Below are 15,708 nucleotides of genomic sequence, written 5' to 3' on the forward strand. Positions count from 1 at the left end.
AATGGGTCCATTGTGTTTCCGTATGCAGCAATATTCAAACTTTAGATCTGATAGAATTTGTAACTTGATCTTCAATGCAAATATGAACAGAGCTGGACAGAAGTACTAGTGCACACTCTAGGGATCTACCATTTCCCCTTACAAATGTGTCAAGTGTACAGCTTCATATACTTAGGGAGAACTGATCATTTAGCCCTTTTAGACAGCCACTCTGAGGGTATGTTCACACTGAGTAAAACAGGCGGAATTTCGCAGTTGAACTCTCCGCCGCGGAATCCCGCCTGCCTTAGTGTGACACTGCGTCTCTATGGGAGAGCACGCGCTTGAAGTGACATGTCACTTCTTTGACATGTTTTACTCAGTGTGAACATACCCTTATGCCTAGCAGTAATGTACTTACAAGCAACCAATTCATTAAAGAGTTGTACAATGTTTGGAGAGCTAAACTAGGCTCTCTGTGTCATCAGAGCAAGAACACTGATAACTCTGCTGACCATAAGTGTTAATGAAGATACTTTTTTATAGGTGTTGGTTCCTGCACCCCCAATCTAAAGCAGCAAAAGCATGGAAAGAGCTGTGGGATTTTTTGGTGCTACATAAATAACATCATCATCATTTATAAAGCTATGTGTCACTATGGGCATAGACAACAAACAAAGACCAGTGTAGTCTAATCCTGCAGTCTAGTCCTGGCTATGTTCCCATTTTGCTGCCTCCCTCTGATGTCCCACGCTCAGCCAATCACTAAGCTGGGCGTCAGCAGAAGCATTAATGCGTGCAACTCCCCCCCCCCCCCCCCCCCATTCTGATCCAATGAGGGTCATGCAGTCTCATTTTGTGTTTATATGCATGAAGACTAGAGATGAGCGAACCTGGAGCATGCTCGAGTCGATCCGAGCCCGAACGTTCGGCATCTGATTAGCGGTGGCTGCTGAAGTTGGATAAAGCCCTAATGCTATGTGGAAACATGGATATAGTCATTGGCTGTATTCATGTTTTCCAGACAACCTTAGAGCTTTATCCAAGTTCAGCAGCCACCGCTAATCAAATGCCGAAAGTTCGGGTTCAGAACGACTTGAACGCGAACCCGGTTCGCTCATCTCTAATGAAGACCCAAACTTCCAGATCAATATAGGAATGTGCTACTGATCCAGCAGGACTGTGCTGACAGGTACACTTTTAGGCTATATTCACACTGCGTATGAGTCCGGCCTCATTTCGTACGCCGCCGTACATGTGCGCTGAAACTACGGGCGTGGGAAAATAGACATGCGGCCGGATGCGTACGAAACCGCGAACATCGCCCGCAGTACAGTTATGCTTCCCTAGCTTGTTTCAAAGCGATCGGAGGCAGGTCATTTACTTGGAAATCTTCGCCCAGCCCCGTAAACCACACAGAACCTTTTGGATCAAAAAATCAAGTTCAATTTGGGTGAAATAAGTACTTTTGTACGGGACCGCATGGAAACTTGGAACATTTCCGTCCTCAAACAATGGTCGTGTTCATTTTTCATGGCGCCGTTTACGATCCGGCCGTAAGCTCATACGTAGTGTGCACTGTGCGGGCGTACATCGTAAACTCTCAAACAAAACTCATCAACCTCAAAACTACGTGCATATATTGCGGTTCGCACTACGGACGGATTCATACGCAGTGTGAACATAGCCTTAAGTGGTATTCGACTCAGACGTAACTTTTCATATGTTGCTGCCCATGGTGAGACTAACAATTGATTCCATACTATTATGTATTCAGTCTCCTTCCCTTGGTTCTGAGCTGCTGTTTTCTGCTGAAGACACAAAAATCACAGCAAAAAACAGCAGCACAAAACTAGGCTAGGGGAAGAAGACTGAATAAATAATAACAAGTATGGAAGGAATGATTAGTCTCACCACGTGCAGCAACAATTTAAAAGGTTATGTTTGAGCAGAATACCCCTTGCTCTGTTCTGTTATAAAATGGTTTCATTGTCTGTTCTGGTTACAAAGCTATGCTCTTTGCTTCCTTAACATGTACAAGCCTTCCAGCCACAATACAAGGTATGCAAATTCTGTTCTATTAGGTCTGTACAGAATGTTTTATACTCTTCCTCCTTGATTTGTAACTAAAGAAACTGATGAGCCCCGTTATGTAATATTGAACACCACAGTGCACCATGGCAAAATAGTGCAGCCAATAGTTGCACAAGCACATGCACACTAGAATCCAGTTCTATATCATCTATGGACACATGAACTAATTAATAAAAAAAAAATCATTGCAAATTGCATGCAATTTTTTGAGCCATATGGGTTTTATTCACTGCATGTTATTGCCATTTTCTGCCTCTTTCCCTAAATCATATGTAAAATTGATTTGCAATTGTGCTCTTGTAAAACTGCATTGTGCCGATTGTATGATTGTGCAATCTTGCAGGACAATGCATGACACAAATCACCATGCAGCATTCTGTGTGCTTTGACTCTAGTCATGACCAGCCAATCTCTTTAGCGTGAAGCATATATTTGGGAAACAGAGGAGCATTATAGAATTTCTTCCTGCTATCAGGCCTCCATGTTTTTGAAAAATCAACAGGATTTTTAGTCCTGAAAAATCACATTGAGAAAGATGTGTTAAGTCGGTATCACGACACCTGTGAAAGGCAGATACTGCACTGGAAAGTATGTGTATGTCCATAGGGACCTGCTGACAGCAAAGAATTATGAATAGTTATAATAATAGCTCTTCACACGTAGGCTTTATGCCTCCCACAAACTATTTTTAAGTATTTATTACCTTTGGAGATAAATGGGGAAAAAAATGTCAACTAATCGGTGAAAAAATGCCACAGCATGCTATAGTTCTGCAAACTGGAAAGAGAATTTTTTTGAATGGCATGTGTGAAACCACCCATTAGCCATTGGTAAACAGTCAGCTGACATATACGCCAAAAGTGGTCCATGATTATCCGAGTGCCTGGAGAATTGTAGCTTTTGCTTTTTAAAACTAATGAAGAAATGGGATTCCAATGCTTGGAAAAGAAGTGTCGGCCTCATGGAGGGATGAACAGGCATGAATAGGGCTGACAGGACGCGTCTGATTGTTATCAAGCACTGATATTTTTAGAAAGAAGAAGATATTTTGTAGAAAGTAAATTGCTGTTTCCTGTATATCAGCATCGGGTGGAAGAAAAAGCTGACATGACTTATTACTTGTGCCTCACTTCAGCCATATTGCCGTGGGTAAAGCGCTGAATTTTATTTCATACCCCCAGCAGACTGAACCTGTGGTCAACAAGTACACATACCAGGGCAGACTATGCCAAGAATGCACAAATCCTTCCGCAGAGCCGACTAATCATTCATCCAGACCATAAAAAAAGAAAACAGGCTGGTTAACCATTTATCAGCCCTGCACATTCCTCGGGCAGCGTGCCACCAAGAAATAAAGAGAAATACTCAGGCTCCACTGCCGTAGTTCATTGCATGGAGCAACCTTGGTGCTAGAGAGAAATAGGCATATTGAACATTGATGGTTTATAGGTCTCATCATACACCTATTTTTACTATAAGGCTACGTTCACACGGCCGTACTTTGTACGGTGTGGAACACAGCCTGTTCTTCTATGGGATCCCGGCCGGAGCGTACACACATGCTATATGCTCCGGCCAGGATCCCATGCGGCGCTGAAAAGAACCGACATGTCAGTTTTCTGCGTCCGCAATTCAGTGAGTTGAGGCCGTAGAAATCCATGTCAGTTCACATAATGAAGCGAGCGGCTCCGGCCGCTTGCTTCATTGTGTGCTATGGGAAGTTCTGATGCGCCCGCATCAGAGCACTGAGGCCGAAAGATCATCCGGATGGTATGATCTTTGCAGAGACTGGCCGTTCCGTTCTAAACTTCTATCTTCATATGGAGGCAAACAGAGTCCAAAAGGAAAGGTAGTATATTATATGAGATGCCATATTGTATACTATAATAGGGACATTCACAATTAATAAAAGGTTACATTAGATTGTATTATTTGTTGGTTGTATAGTTCTACATAGGTCTAAAAATAATACTACAGTAATTACGGCTTAAGGCTGGGTTCACACTACATATATTTCAGTCAGTATTGTGGTCCTCATATTGCAACCAAAACCAGGAGTGGATTGAAAACACAGAAAGGATCTGTCCACACAATGTTGAAATTGAGTGGATGGACGCCATACAACGGTAAATAACTGCCATTATTTCAATATAACAGCCGTTGTTTTAAATAACAGCAAATATTTGCCATTAAATGGCGGCCATCCACTTAATTTCAACATTGTGTGCACAGATCCTTTCTTTGTTTTCAATCCACTCCTGGTTTTGGTTGCAATATGAGGACCACAATACTGACTGAAATATACGTAGTGTGAACTCAGCCTCAAGCCGTAATTACTGTAGTATTATTTTTAGACCTATGTAGAACTATACAACCAACAAATAATACAATCTAATGTAACCTTGGTTGCAATATGAGGACCACAATACTGACTGAAATATACGTAGTGTGAACCCAGCCTGAAAGTATATTCCCATCTCCATAGGATAGGGGATAACAAGCTGATTGTTTCCCTGCATCATCTTACTGCCACTTTGGCAATATGCTGATATACTGTGTATATACACTGGCATCCTGTCAAAGTGGACTGCCGACATACAGGTGCACATACAGTGAAGGGCCCCAGTGAATTTCATAGCTCAAATGTAGTCAGCTACTACTGTGACAGGTACCCTTTAAAGTGGCTCTGTACCAACAACCTGAACCCCCCCCCCCCCCCCTAAACCACTTGTACCATGAGATAGCTGCTTTTAATCAGGGCTGTGGAGTCGGTAAGTGGCAGCTCTGACTTCAACTCAGACTCCTGAATTTTATCGGGACCGACTCTGGCTCCTGCTCCTTCATAAATGGCCAGTCATATACCAGGGGAGTTATTTATCACACTGGCTCAGCAGCTTCTCCCTAATGTCCTACATGATCCTGGGGCGACTTCTGGGGGAATAAGGAAAGATATAAAGCAGCTTCTCCTGTGTGTGCAGTGGATGCAGCCAGTCTCCAGCCTCCATGTCCTGAACTACTCACAACTAGACTAGATGGAGCAGGTGATCTTTTCCTGCTGACAGTCTTCTATGTTTCTAACTAAATATTCACCATACACACAGAAACGCTGCTAACAATGCCAGATCCCAGTGATATAGATGTCAGCCATAGTGATATAGGGGGGTCACACATAGTGATATAGAGGGGTCACTGTGGGTTTGGGAGAACGCCATAGCGCACACACACAGGCTGCTGCAGCCATAGCATATACACACAGCCTGCTGCAGCCATAGCATATACACACACAGCCAGCTGCAGCCATAGCACACACACAGCCTGCTGCAGCCATAGCACACACACAGCCTGCTGCAGCCATAGCACACACACAGCCTGCTGCAGCCATAGCACACACACAGCCTGCTGCAGCCATAGCACACACACAGCCTGCTGCAGCCATAGCACACACACAGCCTGCTGCAGCCATAGCACACGCACACACAGCCTGCTGCAGCCATAGCACACAGAGTCCTACACACACACACAGCCTGCTGCAGCCATAGCATATACACACACAGCCTGCTGCAGCCATAGCATATACACGCACAGCCTGCTGCAGCCATAGCACACACACAGCCTGCTGCAGCCAAAGCACACACACAGCCTGCTGCAGCCATAGCACACGCACACACAGCCTGCTGCAGCCATAGCACGCAGAGTCCTACACACACACAGCCTGCTGCAGCCATAGCATATACACACACAGCCTGCTGCAGCCAAAGCACACGCACACACACACACACAGCTGCAGCCATAGAAGAACACTGAAGAAAAACACCACATTGAGGACAGAGGTTACTGCTACACTACTTATGTCTTCTCCTTCTCCCCTATATTACACTGCTGCTCATATACAGTCATCCAGCATCCAGGAAGAGAACAGCACAGATCTCCCCCAACACAATGGACTCTTCCAGTTTAGAAACAAACTGCCAAATAGACAACTTTTCCCCTAACACTCTCATCTAATAGGGACAGTGTTCTATTAGAATGTTGCTCATAATATATATTGAGGAGCAAAACTTATAAAATTCATATCAAAACTCAATTTTAAAATGTTGTAAGATTTTTTTATAAAGCTGGAGTTGGAGTCGGTACATTTTTTCCGACTCCAACTCAGACTCCAGCCAAAACTAGCTCCGACTCCACTACTCGGACTCCACAGCCCTGCTTTTAATCCAAGATCTGTCCTGGGGTCTGTTCTGCAGGTGATTCAGTTATTGTCCTAAAAACAACTTTTAAACTGGCAGCCCCATGCCCAACGGCTGTGGTCTAAATCGTGTATGTATTAGGCTGGCACACCCTCTCTGTCCCTCCTCATCATTAGGAATGCTCCAGGCAGATTTTCTACTATTCATCACCTGTGTCAGCACGGCACATGGGCTGGATCGTTAGGGTACCTGTGAAGTGTTTAGACAGGAGAAAATGTTCTAGGGGCATTTCTAATTATGAAGAGGGTGGGAGGAGGGACGGAGGGGTGGTGCAAAGTTAGGGCACAGATACTCCAAGCCACGGCCGTTGGGCACAGGACTGCAAGTTTAAAAGTTGTTTTTTAGGACAATAACTGCATCACCTGCTGAACAGACCCCAGGACAGATCTTGGATTAAAATCCGAAGGTAAAAGCAGTTTGGGCAGGGGCGGATAGCTTTTACCATAGGCCCCCACCCCACTGTAACTATGGCAGCACTTGCGTGGTGTTCATAGTAGAGGATAGATAATGTCATGATGCCCTGATTTGTGCAAAGAAGTGGTGAAAAAGCATGGCAGAAGTGTAGCCAGGAGACAATACACCAATGAAAGTAAAACACTTTTTGGGTGGCCATGGGCCCCGGGCTACCACCCGAAACTGACCTATTATAATCCGCTACCGGGTTTAGGGGGGGGGGACAGATTGTGGGTACAGAATTGCTTTAAAGGGGTAGTACGGCGTTTAAAAATTATTCACTAATAACACACATTACAAAGTTATACAACATAAGGCTGGGTTCACACTACGTATATTTCAGTCAGTATTGCAACCAAAACCAGGAGTGGATTAAAAACACAGAAAGGATCTGTTCACACAATGTTGAAATTGAGTGGATGGCCGCCATATAACAGTAAATAACTACTGTTATTTCAAAACAACGGCTGTTATATTGAAATAATGGCAAATATTTGCCATTAAATGGCGGCCATCCACTCAATTTCAACATTGTGTGAACAGATCCTTTCTGTGTTTTTAATCCACTCCTGGTTTTGGTTGCAATACTGACTGAAAAATACATTTACTGACTGAAATATACGTAGTGTGAACCCAGCCTCAAGTTGTATAACTTTGTAATGTGTGTTATTTAGTGAATAATTTTTAAACACCGCACTACCCCATTAAAGTGATATTTCCATATAACGACCAACAACAATTTGAGAACATGTTGAAACATCAAAATGAACGTTTTCTCGCTCATCGCTTGATTGTTCGCTATGTTTACACGAGAAGATTACTGCTCAAATGCGATCGTAATTGCGAAAATTCAAATGATAATTGTTCCGTCTAAACACACCATAAGGTGTGAAAAGTGCTACATTTACCCATTACACCTGTGAAGAGAAGTTAGAATGCAAAACGGGGGTGACAGTGTCACTTTAAGCTTATATTCTGGATTTTTTGGTGGTCTCTCCCCTCAAAAAGAAATCCTTTATACGGTAAGATATGAAATGTCCAGAGTATAAGCTTAATTCATTCCTTAAAAAAAAGTAAACAAGTGCATAATGTTTGTTTATGTTTGTTTGTTTTTTTTGGTATTGGTTTCTTGTAAATTTTAAATGTACATGAAAAATGTGAGGTCAACCCAGTCTTCTCCCTATAAACAAATTTGTATACTGTAAGGCTGTATACAAAAACATGGTTAAAAAAAATGTTGTCAATAACTGCGCTGTCTCACCGCTGCCAGGGATTGGCTGAGCGGACTGTCAGTAAGTGGGCAACCTGGAGACAGCGCCGGAGGGCATCACAAGGGCATGAACAGGTAAGAATGGCTTCTTTATTGTTTTTTTACTATAACAGCAGCACTATATGTTAGGTTTTACAATGATAGGACTCAATTTTCATAGTGGAATGAAAATCCACTTTGAGAATGGAGTACCGTAAACTTTAAAGCGACTCTGTACCCACAATCTGACCCCCCCAAACTGCTTGTACCTTCAGATAGCTGCTTTTAATCCAAGATCTGTCCTGGGGTCTATTTGGCAGGTGATGTAGTTATTGTCCTAAAAAACAACTTTTAGGGTACAAACCCACACACCATATACGCAGCAGATACGCAACAAATACGCAGCAGATTTGATGGTGCAGATTTGATGCTGTGTTCAGTTATTTAGATCTAATCTGCTGCGTATTTGCTGCGTATCGCAGCAGTAAATACGCTGTGTATACGGTGTGTGGGTTTATACCCTAAAACTTGCAGCCCTGTGTCAAATTGGTGTGGCCTAGAGTGTCTGTGTATTAGGCTGGCACAACCTCTCTGTCCCTCCTCCCTATCCTCTTCACCATTAGGAATGCAACAGGCAGGTATTTTCCTATTCATCAGCTGTGTGAATATTGCACATGGGCTGCGCTATAAAAGTATGTAGTGCATTATTTGTTTTGCAGGTGAGTAGAACACTCGCTGCTGGGTTACTTAGCCATGTGGTATGTAACCATATGTAACCAGATCCAACCAGGTGCATGGTGTGACTGTGAGGAGCAGGCTTATGAACCCTGTTTAGTCACTATAGTTCCTGGCACATGCCAGACAGCCTGAACCAAGATCCTGGCACATGAATACTGATAAGCTCTGTTGGCAGGCCCATGAGAGGACAGTAACATTGCAGGTACACAACCCTGCTTTATGACTACCTGAGATGAACTTGGTATTTCTTGCTTTACACAGGAAATTTGTATTTTACAGGTTTATCCACCTCAAAAAGAGACATACATTATAGCTAAACCACTGAGACCACTGGTGAGGAAACGAACAATGGGGCTAATGGCTTTCTGCACTTTCTCTGTACAGCCCCCCAGGACACATAGCTATCTATGGCTATAGGAAATATATGGCCAATTTAGGTATTTCACAACTAATAAAGCCCAGTTGCCATAACACGTTCAACCCAAAGACAGGGGTGGTGCTGTCTTTGGAAGAAAGCAGCTATGTTTCTCTAATCATGGATAACCCTATTAAGAACAGACCGAATGACTGGGTAAAAGAACAATCCTATAGGCATGGCATGTAATAAAAGCCACACGAAGATGACCTGCTGCTCACCTAAACTATCAATGACTTTCTATATATTATTCATTAGGTAGTTACAATGCTTACATGCAAAAATTGGTTTGTCTGAGCTTATGGAGTAAAGTTGAGCTGCAGTAGTAGACACAGAACATGAAGTAGAGCCATGCCTGGTAAAACTGGAAGGGGCCATACTGCCACCCCATATCCTAGTGATAGGCTTTCATTGTGCGATATAACAACATCCCTTTAGGTTCCCGCTACACAGACTTTTCGCACATAAAAATAAACTGATGACTCTATGGAAAGGCACAGGATAGCCCCATCGTCTCAGTTTACAGTCAGCACAGGTAGTATACTCATAAAGTGCTACATTCTGACTTTCTCACCTTTGAAGACGAGTTAATGCTGTATTAATAAGCACATCGGTCATATAAAAAACTGATGCGGCTCTTTGTAATGCTCAACACTTTCACTCCACCCATTCCACTTCATGCTAAAGTTGTTGATGGGGAAGGGTGTATTTACAGTAATGGCTCTTTGGAAAGATGTGCAGACATATAATAGTAGTGGCTCCATATTTCTATACCTCCGTAGTCCCGCAAGTCATCCTTCAGGTAGAGAATTATATGGGGATACCCAAACTAATGACATACTACGCAAGTAGTAAGGATACCAAAACTGTTTTACATTCAGATTTTCTCCCTTATGCCTTATTCACACATTGCAGAATTGCGTACTATTTTGCAGCAGGATTCTCAGAGATGAGAAGGAGATTTCTAATATTTAAAGGGGTTATCCAGCGCTACAAAACATGGCCACTTTTCCCCCTCTCTTGTCTCCAGTTTGGGTGGGGTTTTGAAACTCAGTTCCATTGAAGTAAATGGAGCTTAAAGGGGTTATCCAGCGCTAAAAAACATGGCCACTTTCCCCCTACTCTTGTCTCCAGTAGGGGAAAAGTGGCCATGTTTTTGTAGCGCTGGATAACCCCTTTAATTGCAAACCACACCTGAACTGGAGACAAGAGTAGGGGGAAAAGTGTCAATGTTTTTGTAGCGCTGGATAACCCCTTTAACCCCCGTGTTTAGTCTCCACCCCTACATATGGCTGTGATACATTGATGTAAAATACTGATCTATTCTGAAATAAATAATACAAGGTAACAAAAGCTATCCCCTTCCTCCCTCCATGTGAATCTGCTGCAAACTTACCAGGAAGTCAATGGAAGGAGACAGACCCCCATCTGGGCACGTAAAAGGATGGGCCTTAGGGATTCCAGTGAGGAATGGGATGCTACATCTTATCTCTTATCTGGGGCCTTGTATTACAGTATAATGTAATTGTTTTGTTTTTTTCTTTTTTATTAAGACTTTCCATTTATGGATTTTATGTATAGGTTAAGGATTGTCTGTTACAAAACTTCCTGGTTTACACGCTTCACTGTAACCTTACTGACAGGTGGTTCCAGCAATAAGATGGCGAGCCGTCTGACATGTCATAGCATATTTATGGCAACCCCACTAATAGTCCCATTGTCTAACCTTGTGTAAAACATTTATGTTCTGTCGGTCCCCGTATGCAGAAGCATGCTGTAGCTACTAGTTAGGTCTCATATACAGAAGCATGTAGTAGCAACTAGTTAGGTCTCATATACAGAAGCATGTTGTAGCTACTAGTTGGATCTCATATATAGAAGCATGTTGTAGCTACTAGTTAGGTCTCATATACAGAAGCATGTTGTAGCTACTAGTTAGGTCTCATATATAGAAGCATGTTGTAGCTACTAAATGGATCTCATATACAGAAGCATGTTGTAGCTACTAGTCGGACCTCATATATAGAAGCATGTTGTAGCTACTAGTTAGGTCTCATATACAGAAGCATGTTGTAGCTACTAGTTGGATCTCATATATAGAAGCATGTTGTAGCTACTAGTTAGGTCTCATATATAGAAGCATGTTGTAGCTACTAAATGGATCTCATATACAGAAGCATGTTGTAGCTACTAGTCGGACCTCATATATAGAAGCATGTTGTAGCTACTAGTTAGGTCTCATATACAGAAGCATGTTGTAGCTACTAGTCAGGCCTCATACATAGAAGCATGTTGTAGCTACTAGTTAGGTCTCATATATAGAAGCATGCTGTAGCTACTAGTCAGGCCTCATACATAGAAGCATGTTGTAGCTACTAGTTAGGTCTCATATATAGAAGCATGCTGTAGCTACTAGTCAGGCCTCATACATAGAAGCATGTTGTAGCTACTAGTTAGGCCTCATATATAGAAGCATGTTGTAGCTACTAGTTAGGTCTCATATATAGAAGCATGTTGTAGCTACTAGTTGGATCTCATATACAGAAGCATGTTGTAGCTACTAGTCAGGCCTCATATACAGATGCATGTTGTAGCTACTAGTTAGGTCTCATATATAGAGGCATGTTGTAGCTACTAGTCAGGTCTCATATATAGAAGCATGTTGTAGCTACTAGTTAGGTCTCATATACAGAAGCATGTTGTAGCTACTAGTTAGGTCTCATATACAGATGCATGTTGTAGCTACTAGTTAGCTCTCATATATAGAAGTATGTTGTAGCTACTAGTTAGGTCTCATATATAGAAGCATGTTGTAGCTACTAGTTAGGTCTCATATACAGAAGCATGTTGTAGCTACTAGTTAAGTCTCATATACAGAAGCATGTTGTAGCTACTAGTTAGGTCTCATATACAGATGCATGTTGTAGCTACTAGTTAGGTCTCATATATAGAGGCATGTTGTAGCTACTAGTTAGGTCTCATACATAGAAGCATGTTGTAGCTACTAGTTAGGTCTCATATACAGAAGCATGTTGTAGCTACTAGTTAGGTCTCATATATAGAGGCATGTTGAAGCTACTAGTTAGGTCTCATACATAGAAGCATGTTGTAGCTCCTAGAAATCTTCACCTGTATTCCTTTGTGAATATTGTCCTGGATTCCAGCATATAGAGGAGGGAATAATAATCCACATGGAATGTGACCGGACTCTATATGTAGATCCTTTATGAGTATAGAGAGGTGACATGTGAGCATAACTTTATGGCCTATATTGCTGAACTCCAGCATGATTCACCATCAATCCTATGCAGTATTTCCAGTGCATGGGACGGGTGTGACAAGCCACTACAAGGTGTGATATAACATTCCCTGCTGGCACGGTTAGGGTTATCATACCATATGGGTGGCATCTCCAGTCACCAGACAAAAAGATAGGATATCTTAGGATACAGTATATCTGTGATGGTTCCGTCCATATACTTGATCTTTACAATGTATCATTATCTGGTCAGCTCTAATATATTAATATAAATATACACAACTGACAAGCGAATCCTCTGTGGTCCCTTAAAGGTGAATTCTTGTCACATGTACTGGAACACACACAACACCTTTATATTGTCTCCTGGCTCTCAACTGCTGAGAACTACAATCCCCAGCATGCACATGTTCAGCAGGCCAGCTGTGCTATATACTGGGTCATATAAACCATATGGAGCACAGCTGTGATATCCCAAGCCATGCCAATCTCATCTCACTACTGAAACAAACCACCTTCATAATCTTATAGGCACAAGACCCTGCAGAAGCATAGGCACAAGCTATGCCCACCAGGCTCCAGAAATGTACAGAACACCCAGGACAAGGCAACAAGGCACCTGACCCTGCAGAGCTGTGGGCTGATCGGAGCACAGGTGCCTGGCACTGCAGCAAATAGGGAGAAGGGGGCACAGGTGCCTGGCCCAGCAGAGCTGTAGAGTGGTGGGGATACAGCTGCCTGCCGCCACAGCATTTAAGGTGATCAGGGTACAGGTGCCTGGCACTGCAGAGCTGTGGGGTGGTTGAAGTACAGGTGTCTGGCACTGCAGGATATAGGTTGATCAGGGCACAGGTGCCTGGCACTGCAGAGCTGTAGGGTAATTGGGGTACAGGTGCATGACCCAGCAGAGCAATTGGTGTACAGGTGCCTGGCACTGCAATGCAGTAAGGTTATCGGGGCACAGGTACCTGGCACTGCAGAATGTAAGGTGAGGGGGGCACAGATGCTATTAGGGGGGCACAGGTGCCTGATCTAGCAGAGCTCTTGGGTTGACTGGGGAACAAATATCTGGCACTGCACGGCAGTAGGGGGTGACAGGTGCCTGGCACTGCAGGATATAGGGTGATCAGGGCACAGGTGCCTGGCACTGCAGAGCTGAAGTCTGATCGGAGTACAGGTGCCTGGCACTGCAGGATGTAAGGTGATGGGGGCACAGGTGCCTGGCACTGCAGAGCTGAAGTCTGATCGGGATACAGGTGCCTGGCACTGCAGGATATAAGGTGATGGGGGCACAGGTACCTGGCACTGTAGGATGGCACTGTAGTCTGGCACTACGCACGGAGGCATCTTACCTGTCCCTGGGGTCTATCCAGCTGGTGGTCTTGTTGGTGTGATCAATGTAGTAGACTTTGCCATCCACATCCCTGGCTTCTTCCCAGCCGTCTGGTAGAGGTAACTCCTTCCTTAACATCTCCAGTAAGGCAGAGGTCCCCCATAAACTTCATCCAATGTCCTGTGAGATGGGGCGGGGGGCTCCTGTGCTGTGAGATGGGGTAGGGGGGGCTCCTGTGAGATGAGGCGGGGGGCTCCTGTGAGATAGGGCAGGGGGGGTTCCCCTGAGATGGGCAGAGGGGCTCCTGTGAGATGGGGCAGAGGGGTTCCCCTGAGATGGGGCAGGGGAGATCCTGTGAGATGGGGCAGGGGGGCTCCTGTGAGATGGGGCAGGGGGGGGGGCTCCTGTGATAAGGCAGGGGCACGGGGGTTCCCCTGAGATGGGGCAGGGGGCTCCTGTGAGATGAGGTAGGGGGGCTCCTGTGAGATGGGGCAGGGGGCTCCTGTGATGGGGCAGAGGGGGTCCCGTGAGATGGGGCAGGGGCACGGGGGTTCCCCTGAGATGGGGCAGAGGGGGTCCCGTGAGAGGGGGCAGCGGGGCTCCTGATACAAGGTCCGGCCGCTAGGAGGGGGCTCCTGTGAGATGGGGCAGGGGCACAGGGGTTCCCCTGAGATGGGGCAGGGGGGGTCCCGTGAGAGGGGGCAGCGGGGCTCCTGTGATGGGGCAGAGGGGGCAGCGGGGCTCCTGATACAAGGTCCGGCCGCTAGGAGGGGGCAGATGGCGGCGGCTCCGTGTGCGGCACAGGACACTCACACTCCGCAACTTACATGGGAGATCAACAAGTTTGCGGAGCTGCGGCGCGCTGGCTTCCTGGGCTCAGCTGAGCTGTCCATTGCTGACTGGCGATCCGTGTGCCTGCCCCGGCCCGGGCATTAAGGCCCCCGGCGCCCCCTCCTAACACCCCCCGGTGCCTCTCCGCTGCCCGGTCAGTGCCATTACAAAGTGTCCGGAGATCGTTAGTGACCTCCCATTCCGGTGCAATAAGAACGGGCTGCGGTCCCCTCAGTCAGGTTTGGATGCTGCAAGGTGAGAGCTCCGGGGGGATCCGAACCCGCGGCCGCAGCGTTGTCCTGGCTCTCCCGGCCGGCTCCTGCCCCTGCTCGTCCTGTGGCTTCCGATGTGTGATGCTGCTGAAACTCCGGCCTGACGTCATCCAGGTGATTACTGTAATGCAGGTAGTAGACGGGCACTGAGAGCGCGCCTACTGTAAAGCCGGGAATAGTGGGGCACACGGCACAGATGGCGAGCAGCTCCCTTCCTCCCCCTCCTCCTCCTCCTCTCTCCGGGGCTCACACTGTGTCATGTCACTGGGCTCCTATTGTCAGCTATGGAGCGGCGACAGCTGCTCTGTACACAGGAGATAGAAGGGGAGATGCTGTTTCCAAGTGGGTAAAGGACCTTTGTGACCAGCTCGTTGTGTGGGCGGCGATAGCGTCAGTCAGCTGTATTCCCGGGCTTCCCCAGCAGCACAGAGGAGGCACTCTCTACTTGTTTGGTGCAGAGTAATGGTGTGTTCCTGGGCTGCTTGGGACCAAGGGTTCTGTACAGTGGAATATGATCCACACGAGGTAACCACACTCTGGCGGAACTGTTCTGCAATGTTCTGCAGAGACAGGGGTCTGTGGCTGTATGTTTATGCAATGTTCTGCAGGGACAGGGGTCTGTATGTTTATGCAATGTTCTGCAGGGAGAGGGGTCTGCATATTTATGCAATGTTCTGCAGGGACAGGGGTCTGTGGCTGTATGTTTATGCAATGTTCTGCAGGGACAGGGGTCTGTGGCTGTATGTTTATGTAATGTTCTGCAAGGACAGGGGTCTGTGGCTGTATGTTTATGCAATGTTCTGCAGGGACAGGGGTCTGTATGTTTATGCAATGTTCT

General features: G+C 45.5%; 1 protein-coding gene across 1 annotated transcript in view; it reads right to left on the minus strand.

Moving 5' to 3' along the window:
- The window catches only part of WWC1 (WW and C2 domain containing 1), a 104,344-nt gene extending 90,143 nt beyond the window's left edge, over window positions 1–14,201 (minus strand). The window contains exon 1 of the mRNA XM_069970691.1: window positions 13,787–14,201. Within this exon, the coding sequence (XP_069826792.1) occupies window positions 13,787–13,905 (119 nt within the window). The 5' untranslated portion in view covers window positions 13,906–14,201. The remainder of the gene's footprint in view (window positions 1–13,786) is intronic.
- Between the last annotated feature and the right edge of the window lie 1,507 nt (window positions 14,202–15,708).

Source organism: Dendropsophus ebraccatus, chromosome 1 (assembly GCF_027789765.1).
Source record: "Dendropsophus ebraccatus isolate aDenEbr1 chromosome 1, aDenEbr1.pat, whole genome shotgun sequence".
Lineage (NCBI taxonomy): Eukaryota > Metazoa > Chordata > Amphibia > Anura > Hylidae > Dendropsophus > Dendropsophus ebraccatus.